This window comes from Sycon ciliatum, chromosome 1, assembly GCF_964019385.1.
Source record: "Sycon ciliatum chromosome 1, ocSycCili1.1, whole genome shotgun sequence".
Taxonomy (NCBI): domain Eukaryota; kingdom Metazoa; phylum Porifera; class Calcarea; order Leucosolenida; family Sycettidae; genus Sycon; species Sycon ciliatum.
Genome location: NC_088643.1, coordinates 96676207 through 96691315, shown reverse-complemented (window position 1 = coordinate 96691315; position 15109 = coordinate 96676207). Strand labels below are relative to the sequence as shown.

The 15109-nt window shown below is 45.9% G+C and overlaps 1 protein-coding gene across 1 annotated transcript in view; it reads left to right on the top strand.

Moving 5' to 3' along the window:
- Positions 1–14340, top strand: part of LOC135807192 (uncharacterized) — a 70329-nt gene extending 55989 nt beyond the window's left edge. Inside the window, exons 5-6 of the mRNA XM_065321206.1 lie at positions 10460–10608; positions 13330–14340. Coding sequence (XP_065177278.1) covers positions 10460–10608; positions 13330–13338 — 158 coding nt within the window. The 3' untranslated portion in view covers positions 13339–14340. The remainder of the gene's footprint in view (positions 1–10459; positions 10609–13329) is intronic.
- Positions 14341–15109: the final 769 nt, after the last annotated feature.

Genomic DNA, 15109 nt, shown 5'->3' with positions numbered 1-15109 from the left:
TGCGGGCAGAACCACACACCCTACGGAATGCGGTCGAGATGCAGGCAGCAAGTCACCGGTAAGTGACTTAGAGGTTATCTCGCCTCCCGAAGACTCCATATTAGATGTCAATGGCCTGATCGAAAGCATCAAGACCGAAATAGTTGGGACAGTCAAGGCTGAATTGGCCGCCCTTCAGGAAGTCTTTTCAGGGATCTCCTCGGCAATCGCCAACATGCAAGGGGAACTCTCCATGATTAGAAAAGAGCAAGCTGACCTTGCACACACGCATACGCCTATTAGTACGGTGCAATCAGATTCCCGTATATCTGCGCTGGAGGACAAGTGTAAGGAACAAGAAGCGCGCCTCAAGTCAGTAGAGCATATGCAACACATGTACACTGAACCGACCCCACTCAAAAAGGCTGGCGATACCGTATCCAAGCCAGGTGCACGTGGGCTGCAAATGCAGCAAGCCAACCAAGGGCGCCTCAAGCCAGTAGAGCATGTACAACACACTGCACCGACCCCATTCAAAAAGGCGGGCGATACCGTATCCAAGCCGGGTGCACATGGGCTGCAAATGCAGCAAGCCAACCACATGGATACCACTACAAGTTGTAGCACTTGCAGATCCGCGACCCAGCAGCGCGTATGGGCATCCGTGCTCAATAGCTCCAGTGACAACCGAGCACTTCGGCCCTCCTCCAAGCCATCGGTCACTGCGCAGCCACCTCTCCCACAGGGGCACCACCAGCAAACTAACCAGCACCAACGACCCCAACAGCGACAACAACAACAACAACAACAACAACAACAACAACAACAACAACAGCGCCAGAAGCAGCAGCAGCAGCAGCAACAACAGCACCACCAACACCACCAACACCACCAACACGACGAGCAATGGACTACAGTTACCAGCCGCAAACTGAGAGGTTCTCTTGGCTCCCTGCGAAAAGTATACTTTGTTGGCAATATTGATGACAGTTGCGACGCAGACTCCATAACGTCCCACTGTGTCCAGAATGGCATCACACCCACAGCTTGCCGCACCTTTCCTTCTCGCAAGCATGTAGGCACAAAAGCTGCAAGGCTTACAGTCCGTGAAGACCAATGTGCAGCCATCGAAGCAGATGGGTTTTGGCCAGCGCCCATTCAGGTTCGGCCATGGGACTTCAGCGAGGCAAATGGGCCCACAGCCACCAACTAATCGACCGTGTTCCCACTCAATCCCCATGCACCAGTCTTCTTACCTCGCATCTATCGCGCCCAACCCTGCTCTACAGCAGCCACGACCTTGTTCCCACTCAACCCCCATGCACCAGTCTTCATACCTTGCACCTATCGTGCCCAACCCCGCTCAACAGCAGCCACGACCGTGTTCCCACTCAATCCCCATGCACCAGTTTTCATGCCTCGCACCTATCGTGCCCAACCCCACTCAACGTTTGTAAGAGAACAACCTCCACCTGATACCACACCAGTAAACGCATCCCCCCACAACAATAACAATAATTCTTGCATTCGGATATGTACCCTGAACTGTCGTAGTATGAAACATAAATTGGCTGATATTACAGACCTCCTTGACCACCATAAAGTAGACATTTTGTGTATAACGGAAACATGGCTAAATTCGTGTATCCCAGACGAGATCATTAAGATACCGGGTTACGACCTGTTCCGTCGTGACCGGTCCCAGTGCAGCACTACATGGAGCGACTTGGGTGGTGGTGGGGTAGCAGTCTTCTCTTCGTCCGCCCTTTGTGCTATGCGCCGCCGGGATCTAGAGTGCAACAATTCAGAGATGATAACTGTCGAAACAGGAGCTACAATCATGTCCTGTATGTACCGTCCTCCAAGACACGATAGTCTTGCATTCTGCAACTCATTCAGTCCTCTTCACCCCCTCGTTGACAACCGTCCAGTAATTGTCGTGGGAGACTTTAACTCCAAGAACAATGAGTGGAACAACGCAGACCCTACGAACACTGCAGGTAGACACATGCAGTCCGCCTTTGACGACTATGGCTTCACTATGGTCTCCAAGAACCATGGAACGAGGCCAACTAAAGATTCTAATCCGTCCCTAGACCTGATTTTAACTAATATGCCCCATCTTGTCACTTCATGTTACACATCCATGCCCATTGCAGACCACTGTCCTCTATTTTGCGCATATTCTCCACCAGAGAAACGCCACTCTAGAAGAACTGTCAACGCAGCCGCAGTCTCCAGAAAGGTTGACATGCACCTCCTCAGGCAGAAACTGAGCACACTACCATTGACCGAATGCATGCAGGGCACCAACGTGCACATCAGTTTCAGATGCATGGCCTACTCTGCACTGCTGGACCAGGCAATTCAGGCAGCAACGACCATCACACGCCGGAAAAACACCCAGTCGAACCAACCATGGTTCACAAAAAAACTTAAGACGCAACGTCAGCGAACTAACCGCCTCTATGTGCTCCACCGAAAGGAGCCACTCAACGATTCCTTACGAGCTGCATACAAACTCTCGCGCAACCTGTACCACCGGTCATTAAGAGCCGCCAAGGACACATACTTGTCAACGCTCGGATACACAATGCTTGGCAAGGAAAGAAAGGGTGGCTATGCGTGGTGGAAACGTGCCAAAGCAATATGCAATATTGACCAAACAAATAAAAAGGCAATTCCAGACCTGCAGAACGGCAATGAAATTCACAAAACAGATCAAGCGAAGGCCGAAACGCTGTGTACCTTCTTTGCCCGCCAATGCACCACTCAGTCAACGCCGCCAAATACTGTAGCAACTAGTATAACAATCAATGAAGCCGACGTCGATGGAAACAAATTTGGATTCGGAAACATACGCCCTGTTGAAGTCTTCGATGCAGCAAAAAGGCTGCAACAACATAAATCATCATCAGACATCAACCTGACAAACCGTATACTAAAGGAATTCGCCGACATCCTTTCCCAATCACTATCAGTATTGTTCAACTACAGCCTTGATGATGGTGTGTTCCCGTCCTCCTGGAAATCATCCACTGTAATACCGGTGTACAAGAATAGAGGTTGCGCCAAAGAGCCTACCAATTACAGACCTATATCCCTTCTCCCATGCATAGCGAAACTAATGGAAAAGATTCTCTCGGAACGTCTACTTCGATACTTGATGACCCATGGTGTAATTTGTAAAGGTCAATTCGCATATGTACGCAACAAGTCTGTAACGGACCAACTTATCTTGCTAACCCAATCAATGGCTGTAAATATTGATAATGGCACTAATTTTGACCTGATATCTCTAGATTTCAGGAAAGCTTTCGACCGGGTCGACCACTCTATACTCCTAAAGAAATTCGGTAAGATTGCTACAGCTTCGTCAGTAAAATGGCTGAAGAGCTTCTTAGGGGATCGACAAATTGAAGTGAAGGTACATAGCACTAAATCGAAGAAGCGGAGCATCAACTGCGGAGTGCCTCAAGGTTCCCACCTTTCACCACTCCTATTCCTACTCTATATAAATGACCTGCCCAACGCTATGCAACATTGCACGCAATATCTATTTGCAGATGATGTCACTCTCCTACTGGCTTACAAACCTGAAGACACCCTCGCCAGTAGAGCGAACATGCAGTCTGATCTCGATGCATGTCAAACATGGGGCAGGAACAATGGAGGTGAATTCTCAGCGAGCAAGACATCCGTGCTGTGCCATAGAGCTATCAATGATACACCACCTGCAGGAATCCAATACCAAATGTACAATGAGCCATTAACGGTGGTTCCTGAACTGCAACATCTTGGCATCACCTTGACCGACAACCTGGATTTCCGCAAACATGTCGCCTCAATAACTTCGAAGTTCAGATATCGAGTGCACCTGCTGTCAATTATGTCCCAGCAACTTACGCCTTCGGCAATGATCATACTGTACAAAGGGTTCGTAAGACCTGTGATCGAATATAGCTGTACGGTGTGGTCGTTTGGATCTAATAAGAAACCCATGACCACTCTTGATCAATTACAGGCAAGGTTTGCTAGAGCTCTACTGAAAAAGAAAAAAATTACATTTGATTACACTCCTTCCAAATCTGTCTTAAATTCTAAATGCTCCCTAGAGTCACTAGCCTATCGTCGTCAAATCATCAGTCTCACTACTTTTCACAGATATGTTTTCCATCATCGTGATTACCTTGCTGATTTCCATTTCAAGATTACGAATAGTGAGCGACGACCAAATAAAATCATTCTTCCCAAATTTAAATCATTGTCTAAGTCTCTCTTCATGTTCCGAACTGCTATTCTATGGAACTGTTTACCCCCCAGTCTAACATCGGAAGCCTCGCTCTATAAGTTCAAAGCTGCTCTCAGGAAATTTACAGCTGACTATGCTTATGCAATCAACGGAATTCCGCCACCTTGCAGTTGATTTTCCCCATTTCTCTCCTCATCAATCCCTACTTCTCTTTGTACATACATCTACATCTACTGTTCTTTCAATCAAATGAACCCCTCGATAGGCACATTGCCTTTGGGTCATTTCATAATACCGTAAAGTACCGTTGATACGCCCCCTCTCTAATTCCCGCCCCCTGTCGATTTTCTCCTTGTGAAGCGACTTCGGCGTATACAACGAAATACGATGTTGAACCGACGCATGCACTGCTGTACACAATACTTGCCAATCCAGGATCAAAATGTGCACAATCCAGCACATTGAGTCTGATCCTCTACGTTGTTGTACATCGTACTGCACTTGACAGCCTTGATCTAATTCCCGCCCCCTGCCGAAAACCCAGCTGGGAAGCGACATGGCGTGGGGGCGGATCAACGGTACTTTACGGTAATAATAGACACCCTTAGCAAAAAACGTTATATTGTAACGGTATTATCGTAAGGGGGAAAATACCGTGATTTGGGTTCGACCTTTAGCAAGATGCACGCTATTTTTAGTACGCTGTTGCCACGAGAGTAGCTTTGATTTCGCGCCGTACAACCATTTTTGTCACCATATACGCGATACAAGGTGAAATGCGTACGGACTATGCAATATTTGGCCAAAACACGTACCGTTGGTCACAACGATAAATCAGCCCCCATAACGTTTATACGCTGCAGCTTCAACGCTATCTGGGTGATCAAGGTACGAGTACCGTAAAAAATAGCGTTACCGTTGTTTGCTAAGGGTGTCTAATAATAATAATAACATTGGCTACAACTAGTACAGGTGAATATACGGGAAGCAGTTCGGATGGCTGGGCCGAAGTTGTACGGCGTCGGGTCACGTTCCGGTACGTGAAGCCTGTGGCCCCAGCTAACCCCAACATCCTCACAGGCGTAGAAAAAGTCGCGAAATCTGTGTTCTACGTGGGCAATGTCCACATGGAGTGTAGCGCTAACGCAACCACGGACTGGTGCAAGGACCGTGAGGTTGAGGTGCTCAATTGCAGTATTAGCGAATCCCGGACCTTTGGCACAGCATATGCACGACTGACTGTCCTAGCGACGGATGAATACAAAATACTCAGTACAGGATTTTGGCCAGCAACAATTAGCCACACCATCCGTAAGTGGCGCTTTGTCGACGGTACCAACGTGACTGAACGTGGTGGTGATAGTTCCCCATCATAATCATGTTGTCTATGTCTTCCCTCAACTTGCATGCTACCCCATTCTACCCCAGATCAGAATCCGACCTAAAGCTGATAACCATGAATTGTCGGTCTCTCGTCAATAAATTAGCTGAACTTTCGATTGTTCTGGAGAGCACTAAGCCAAGTATTGGTTGCTTCACAGAGACCTGGCTGTGCCCATCTATTTCCGTGCATGTACTGGGCTATTCCTGTTTCAGAAGAGACAGACCAGCACACGAGAACAGAAATGCACACTCTTTCACTAGAGGATATGGTGGTGTCGCCGTGCTTGTCCGGACTGATGCTTTTCAACATATTCTGCACAGACCCGACCTGCAGCGTCAGGGCTGTGAATCTGCCTGGGTGGAAGTTAAGTCTCAATGCACCCCTAACCCTATTCTTGTATGTTGTATGTATCGACCCCCTTCCCAATCGGCGGAACAATTGTCCTTCTTCTCGGATATGCTGGTCGATGCTATACAGTCCTCTTGCTATGACGAGTGTGACTTCTTCCTGACGGGGGATTTTAATGCCAAATATAATGATTGGTGCTCTTCTGACTCCACCTCTACAGCCGGTACCAACCTACAGATAGTTTTTTCAATGCTTGGGCTCCAACAACTAGTGAGTTTCCCAACATACACTTCATCAGCAGGTGCCAACTCGTGTCTTGACTTGTTGGTAACCAACAAACCCCGACATGTCCTCTCAGTCGACCACGCAGCTCCTCTTGGCACATCTGATCATCTGCAGGTTGTTTGTACGCTCAACTATGCATCGTGCTCGACACCACAAGCGACTGCTAAATCGTCCCTCCATCCCCAGGCTCAGTACAGGTATAAACAAGTGCCTACCCGTGTCTGGCAAGTTGTGAATGAAGACTTGTCTAGGTTGGACAGGTCATTACTTCATCGGCATTCTGATGTTGATGATGCCATTGTCCTGTTTGATGCTTTACTACAGTCAGCATTCCATCGTCATCTGTTGCCTTCCAAAGTTATTTCGCGGACAGGAGACTACATTAGGCCTCGTCCTACTATGCGGGATGCATCCCGACCCTGGATCACTCCGGACCTCAAGTGGGCTGTGAAACTGAAGCGAGATTTGTATAGCATTTATAGGAAGTATCCAACCAGTGAAAACTTCATTGCCTTTAAGCGCAAGCGTAACAAAGTGAACTGTTTGTCACGTACCCTCCATCGTCAGGATGTACAGTCGGTTCATGCCACCCTGTCTTCCCATGATCGCCCTAGTCTCCATCAATTTCTCCGCCATCTCCGTAAGAACTGTGGTCGGGAGCCGATCCGATCAATGACAGCTTCAGACGGCCCGGTAGCAACAGATCCCGCAGACATAGCAGACATATTGAACACGCAGTTTACGTCGTTTGGACTTCCTGACGACCCTACGTGGCCTATACCACCACTCACCCCTTCACCCTCAATACCTGCGTCCCTCCTATCATTGTCGACTGGTACAGCCCAAGTGAGGAAATATCTCCGTAATCTGAAAACTGGCAAGTCCCCTGGTCAAGACGGAATTACCAACGAAGTTTGGAGAGCTCTTGCTCCGTCTGTTGCCTATCCTGTGTCAATTATCTTGAATCTGTCATTTCGCGAAGGGAAATTCCCAGCCATGTGGAAAACTGCGGTAGTCGTGGCCACCTACAAAAATAGAGGACCACGCACCACCCCCAGCAACTATCGCCCTATCTCATTGCTCTCTACTTTATCAAAAGTGTGCGAACGTGTTGTATATGACATCATTTATGATCATGTTCGCATTTCACTTTCGCCAGCACAGTCGGGCTTTTGTCGGGGTGACTCCACCAGGTACCAGGTTACCCGCCTCGTGCAAGACATCCACACCGCCCGGAACGCCCATAACCATGTTGGTTTAGTTTTCTTCGATCTCGCAAAGGCCTTCGACACTGTTTGGCACAGGGGTCTCTTAGCTAAGCTGCGAACAGTATATTGCATTGATGGCAAGGCTATCGGCTGGGTCTCATCGTATCTCTCTAACCGACATCAGCTTGTACGCCTCTCAACTGTGTTATCGGAGCCTTTACCCGTTACTTCTGGAGTCCCCCAGGGTTCAATCCTCGGGCCACTGCTATTTCTCCTGTATATTAATGACCTCCCCGATATTGCCCCTGGTGTCAGCCTTTTCGCTGACGACACAGCTCTGCTTTGCTCCAATGCTTGCCCTATACGACTGCACGAAGCCATGATAGCATTGGCAAGGTTATAACCTGGATGCATGATTGGAAATTGCAGCCAAACGTTGATAAAACGGCAGCTATGTATATTTCCCCTTCTCCCCCTTCCCTGCCACTTTGTTTTCCTTCTTCAAGTGTTGCTATTCGTATTGTTGAAGAGCATAAGCATCTTGGCGTTATTATTGACTCTAAATTGTCGTGGTCATCCCAAGTGCAGTATGTCTGCAAGCGCACAAGCTCCATTCTTTGGGCTCTTCAAGCCCACTGTAGACATCTTCCTCTTTCTTGCAAACGCTTGTTTTATCGTTGCTACATATTGCCCTTACTTGACTACTGTGATACTGCTTGGTCTGGCATAACTACTACTGTATTGAACAAGCTAGAAACCCATAACCGCATGCTCCTTAAAATCTTATTTAGCAAAGATCGTCGCTTTCCCTCCGCTAGTCTTTACGAAATTGCCAAGATCAGTCCCCTTTCCACTCGACATAAGTACCACCTCTGTGTTCTCATGCATAAAATATTACAAAATAAAATACCCTTGCATATGCAGGCTTATAATTGGTTCTCCGAAACACGGAATACCCGGAACCCATTCAGTCTGCCACGCGCTGCCTCCACCCTATTCACTAGATCCCCGACCTTTGCTGGCTATGTGTTTTGGGCAACATTGCCAACGCAGGCCAAGACCAGCACGTCGATGGATAATTTTGTTGCTAAAATCTCTGCTCAATTATAGGTTTCATGTATATCCTGCTGGTTTGTCTCCTCCTTTGCCTTCTTTGCCTCTAATTTGTATTATTTTATCTGTTTTACTGCTGTGGTTGGCTTTCACCCTTGTCTCAGTTTTACTGGCTGTCATCATGATGTGCCATGAGATAATGATATAAATAAAAAAATACATATATTCGAAATTTTGTACTTGATCGTTTTGGTTTTTTTTAGTATTGGCATTTTTTTCAAAAATCTTTTGTTGTACCGCTAGTTTACTGGTATGCATGCGTAATGCATGCCTTTGAGTCAGTATTTCATGACTTGGACGATGCAAGTAATGTTAGTTAGTTATGAGATACGAAAGTACTGAGGAAAATCGTTACTTTACACTCCAGGGCCACGTTGAGGGGCCCTATCCCACCACCCATGGCTGCTTCTGGACTTTTGTTAGGTTGGGATCCCGCGTACGGACAGAATGGGCAAGAACATGTGAAAAAAATGTAAATGCTTTTTTTGGCTCCTAGGTGGCTCGCACACCGTGGCACTATGCCGCAATTTTGAGTTTTTCCGGCCTGGAAAGCCTGTCAGTGAGGCGCAAGAATTTTTAAATCATGTCCAGAGGGCCAGCATAGTGGCAGGAGTGTGTGGTGAAAAATTCACTCAAATCCATTGAGAGACACCAAAGTTACGGTCAATTGAATGCCAAATTCTTCATAAAACTGAGACTATAGTACTATGACAAACGTGACAACAACGGTGTAGGGGCTGCACCAAGACGCAGCAGTGATGCTGGGGCATTGATGGCTCTGCCGACCTGAGGTCTTGGCATCACGGCCAAAAACACGCACCAGAGCCAACCCCTGCATTCACTCTTCCCGGATCCATCACAGACCTCATAGTGGTAAAGCAACACAAGCATCTTGGTTTGGTCATTGACTCAGACTTATCGTTTAGTAGACATGTCGACTATATCTGTAGCAAAGTCAGTAAAGCTGTTGGCTACTTCGTCTCTCACTGCTCCCACCTACCGCTTGAATTCGCCTTTTTTCATTGCTATATTCTCCCCTTTTTTCTCTATTGCTCAACCGCCTGGTCATCCCTACTAAGTAAATCGTTAATGAGTACCCTGGAAGTCCACAGTAAGAGGATGCTGAAAGTCCTTTTCCGCAAACCATCATACTTTCCTTCTGTCGAGCTGTATGATAATTATGTTCACACCTTCCCCATCTCAAGTCAAACGGATCGAAAACTGTGCATTGTTCGTTCATTCCATTCGTCTTGACAAAGCCCCGCCACACTTGCGTAAATATAACTGGTTTCTTCCCACTCGTCCTACACGCAATTCCTGCACTTTGCCTAAAGCCGGAACATCAGCTTATACCAGATCTCCGTTTTTCACTGCCTATTCTCTCTGGCTGGCCCTGCCTCTATCAGTAAAATCGTCTTGTACGCTAAATGATTTCAAGGTCAACATGAGGCTTGAGTTCTAATAACTGCTAATTCTTCATTCAGATTTTGTTTCTCTTTTCCTCGGCCCGTGTAAGTTATTGCCTCCTGCAATTTGTAATTTGTTTGCATTGTTTTGCTTACAGCCCATGGCTGGCTATCGCCCCCCCCCCTCCATATTGGCCTATATTCCCTGGTGGTACTATCTTTCGCAACTCTACTGACCGTGCATATGATGTATGTACTGTACGGTTTCTGTACATGTAGGACGGGTACGAACTTACTATCTTTCGGGGGGAACTGTCTTTCGGGGTGATAACCTCGGCAGTGGAAAGTGTATTTTTTTTTATAAGGGGTACTAAGTCATTGGGGAGAACTTATTTACGGGGAAATACAGTACCAGAACTATGTATAGGTAATACTCACCTAATCACATGACGGATTGTAATGTGCTGGACTGCCCTTTGTACAGGTGAATCCATTGTCGACAAGCTAAATATAAACGTTACTGGCGAAGGGCTTGGGAGTTCAAACGTCACTGTTTTCAGCTTGATTGATTCAGAGTGGAGGGTGCAACGTGTGTTCACACAGAATACACTTAGCCCAAGACCGACTACCACGGTACGTCTGATGCCAGACATGCCAGGTCAATGGCAAGTATTGAGTGTGTTCATGTTTGGATGATGTGTCTTTCTGTCTGAATCTTCACACATCCCATTAGCAGTGTATGTGAGAGAGGTCTACATGCCTAACATAGACGTGAAGAAAAACAGAGAGGATGAAATATGCACACAATAAACATGGTGTATTGACGGAGGACGCGAGGTATAATAATATGGTAAGGTACCCTTAGCATTGAGACGATAACGGATAAAGTGAACGTTGAATTTTGCGTCAAATGGAATTTATGCCTTAGCAATCTGACGCTACTTCAACGTGAACCGTTGCCATGGTGGATATGGCAACAGTCCTTGCCAGCCTGGCACGATTCGAAATTTTTCAATTTTTTTCCGAGAAGCGAGTTCTGGAGACCTCCCGCGTTGGCGTTGTTACCTCTCCGGTGCTGGAGGCAGAAGAAGATGAGCTGGCTGGCGAGTGGTGCTGAGCAACAGCAGGCTGTTCAGCTGGGGAACCTGGCAAAAAAACGAGGTCACGCATGATGACAGACAGCTAGTCTAGCTTGACGCGACAACAAGCAAAGTGAAAGCAAAGTGAAAGAGGAAGAGGCCTTTCCTCCACACACGCGTGGCTCAATATTAGAACTTCCGCGGCAGTACAAAATTTATCCCAGGGTCCTGTCAAAACTCACGCATCCAGTAAAAATGCTGATAAAACAGATATCGTCAAGCCTCACGCTATTTTCGACCAAATAAGGTTTCAACGCAGAACTTTATCATCATTTCCCTGGTCTGGGGTAGATAGCATCGAAAATAGCGTTAGCGTTTTTTGCTAAGTGTACTTATTATAACAGAGACATGCCCCTCGGAGTACAGACACAACGCACAGAGTACATTTATGACACATGGAGTACACAATAACGAGAGTTCCCAGATTGCCTAGAGTACTCAACACCACAACGATGGAGCATTGCCTAAAAGGCAGAAGAGAACAGAGACAACCGGCTAGTTGATTGCTGTAACGCTGGGTTCATCCGGCACATTGCAAAGCTAAGGCAATCTTAAGACAACTGTTACGTACCTCCTCCCGTACGTTGTACAACCTTTTCAAAGCTGACCTGCATGCGCCCTCGTACTCACCTTTTGTCACTTTTTGTTCCGTTGGCCTGGGTGGCTACTTGCGCGCCCATATTTGCCATAGCTACCCAGGCCCTTTATCTTGCTGCCCTCACTTGATCTCTCTCTCTCTTCCATAATGTAGTCGTTTCGTTCGTCTTGGTCTCTGTCTCTTTGTCTCTAAAAACTGTCGTCCCATCTACCAGTTCCCGTTTTCCAAAATGTCTTGGAGAGTAATCGTCCTTTTCGAACTCAACACAACTGATAACCTGCACATCATCTGGGTACAATATTATACGCAGCCAGATAGCAAAACAAAGGGCGCAGAGGTAGAAAAGCGCGACATTAGTGTGACATTTCATGTACTTGAGACATGGTGCAGATGGTGTCAGTTTTACAAGGAGGTGAGAATGAGGGAGAGAAGGAGAGTTGACAGTCAGGTTACAGTGACGGTAGGCAAGCCCTGCGCCTGGTGGCGGCAGGCAGGTGACTACTTAAGTCACACCAGTGACGTAGAGTGAGAGATAGAACTTATTCTAATTACCCGCACTCGGGGAGCAGCACATCACCTCGTTCGAGTACCATTTTGGCCCGGTCCTGCGGGTCGAGCGACCATGCAGTTCATCGGCGCAGTCCTGTGGAACCAGCTCCCGCCTGATCTCCGTTCCGAGCCCAGCCACCTTCAGTTCTGTGCCCTGCTAAAAGCGCATCATGGCTCCGTTTAAATGCTTTTCGGCTAGTGTGTTTCTGTGGTATAGCGGACTGAAGAATAGTAAACGTGTTTTGCAATATATGTATGAAGCTATTTTGTATATAGTATGTTCCCATTCCATTTTTGCTTTGGTGTAGCCCTGAGGTTGATTGCTTATTTATTTCTAACCTTCCTCTCTCCATACTTCTGTCCTCCCCCCTCTCTCTCATTCCTTCTGTCGTCCACATGTATCAAAGGAGGCGAAATCGCCTGTTTGTGGTGCGACGTTAAATAAACTTCTACAACAACAACAAATTAAAGCTACGTGGACCCTGGCTAGCGCCAGACATCACTAAGCCTATGACGTAAAATAGCCGCTATGTCGTAATGTGTACAAAATACAGGTACTGCATACATGTAGGTTCCCCTGTCATGAATATTACCCGTGCCCTCCCCTCAGGTGAACTCTGGATCCGCCGCTGCTAAAGTAACGTATTTTGCATAGCTACGGGAATAATAGTGATTAGTACACAGAAGTAGACTTCTCCAGCACAGAAGTCGAAGTCGTTCTCTCCGACTCCAAGCTTCACAGTAATCAATCATCATGCAAGCCACCTGATGGTGACTCAGCTTGAAACTTGGAGGTGTTGTTCTACTTCTGTAATGACAATGCATCATGAAAAGTAACTATGCTCTCTTGCATGAAGGAGTTGCCATCAGCCATTCTTACTTCTATGATGTTTATATTGAATTCAGTTGTTGTGCGATGGATGTGCCAATAGTGCTTACTACATCAAACCGATGCATGTCCTAGGATATTGATGTGTTTGGTGACAGTTTAAACAATTATGGCAATTGTATAACACTCGTTGTTTAAACTTGTTTGAATCTTGCCAACTTGTACACATTCTTCTCCAGCTTCCGTAACCTCTTCATCCGCAGTCACCATAGATCGTAGTAGTTGCATCACAGATACAGGTACATCCATCAACTTCACGCTATCGGCCCGCAGTGAGAATGGTACTGATTCTACAATAACTACATGTACGTCCCGGGTGAACAAGGCGATCATTTATTCCACTCTCGTAACAGCATTGTTAATGACGGAGATCTTTGCAGCCATCACACTGATATACATAACATACCAGGCAAGAAACTAGGTCTTAGTTACAATCGCAATTCCTGCACTTTTGTTCTCTTTTTCTTTATATCCCTTTTTTCCCAGTATCTCATAATAGTCACAAATGTAAGAGTACTCCGTAAATCTTTTGTTGTTTCAGTTGGTCTCATTGTGTTTGTCATATTATGGTATAAAGTTTGTTGCCTGATGATTGCGTAAGCATGAAACTTAAAGTAGCAGCAAACAAGCCTTGATTGTCCTTGTTGTTCTGTTGTGTATTACGCTCTGCCTTTGTGGTGTTGAGCACTGTCAAGCACTCTGGGTACATCCTTTGGTATAAAGTGATAAAATAAGTTGCTAAAATATCGCATGTACTTCATCAATGGTAGTTAACGTCTCTTCAAATTGATATGCAGTACACTGTACCTATTGATACATTGATTGGTACATTGATACGTTGATGCGTTCATAGGATAATCATTTATTTTATAATAGTTTTGATGTAAATTGTATTACGGTTTGGGTTTGACAATCTTTATTTTACACATGCATTTTCCTGATTTCTTCTCCAGTGTATGTTGTATTGCATTTTAATCCATTGAGGCTTGTATCACATAATTGTTTTAAGTACATTGCATCTGCGACGTAGGCAGTAGGTATACGCCTCAACCCTCCATGCTCACTTTAGCTACAGGATGGTACAAGACTGCAAGTTGTCCATTTTGAAATTTCGCAGTTTTGCATGTGTTGTTTTGATATATGCATGCTCTTTTGTACTTGTTTGTAATTGTGAATACTATGCATGGTGGAGTCAAGACCAGCAAACCATTGATTCATGCTGCGAATTCAAATAAATCAATACAACACAACACAATACAATGCTGTTGCCAGGGAGTCTTGTTGTTGAGATTAGGGAGTCGTCAAATAATGGCACATGTACAGTACTTTGACGACTACATGTACCTGGTAGAGGTTAAACACTTACCAGTAAAAGAGAAATTTAGCAGACACCTAATTTAAGCACACACATGATGTAAGCAGGAGATGGTGTATGCAGTAATTGTTCACAAGTGCAATCCCAGAAAACAGTTTGAAAAGAGAGGTGTTGGCAGTGCTTCAGACAAAAAAAGGAAGGACACAAATGATTGAATTGAACACGATGTATCCAGGCATTGCAAGAAATTCCGTTGCCGGATCTTGGCAATAGTGAATCCACCAATCAAGCTGTAGCATTTATTATGCAACCAACAAAGCAAGAGAGATTGTGTGCCGAAAGCAGTATGTAAAACGTAATCTGCTCAGCTTTACTTTAAAAGAGCAAGGAGGTCGCAAATCGAAAGAGATGTACAGTCAACTTCGCTGGAGAATTACATGGGCCTCAACCAGCGAAAACAGCCCTTAGGGTCAACATTTTCGAAATTCCTTTTTGGTTATAAATTTGTTGAACCACATCTACTGAAGGACCTCAGCCAAGAAAAAGTTCACTATTCCCATTCTAAACGGGTGTATACACCAATATACAATATGTACTCCAAATTGGTGCAATGTACATGTATGTATACGATGTATGTATACAAT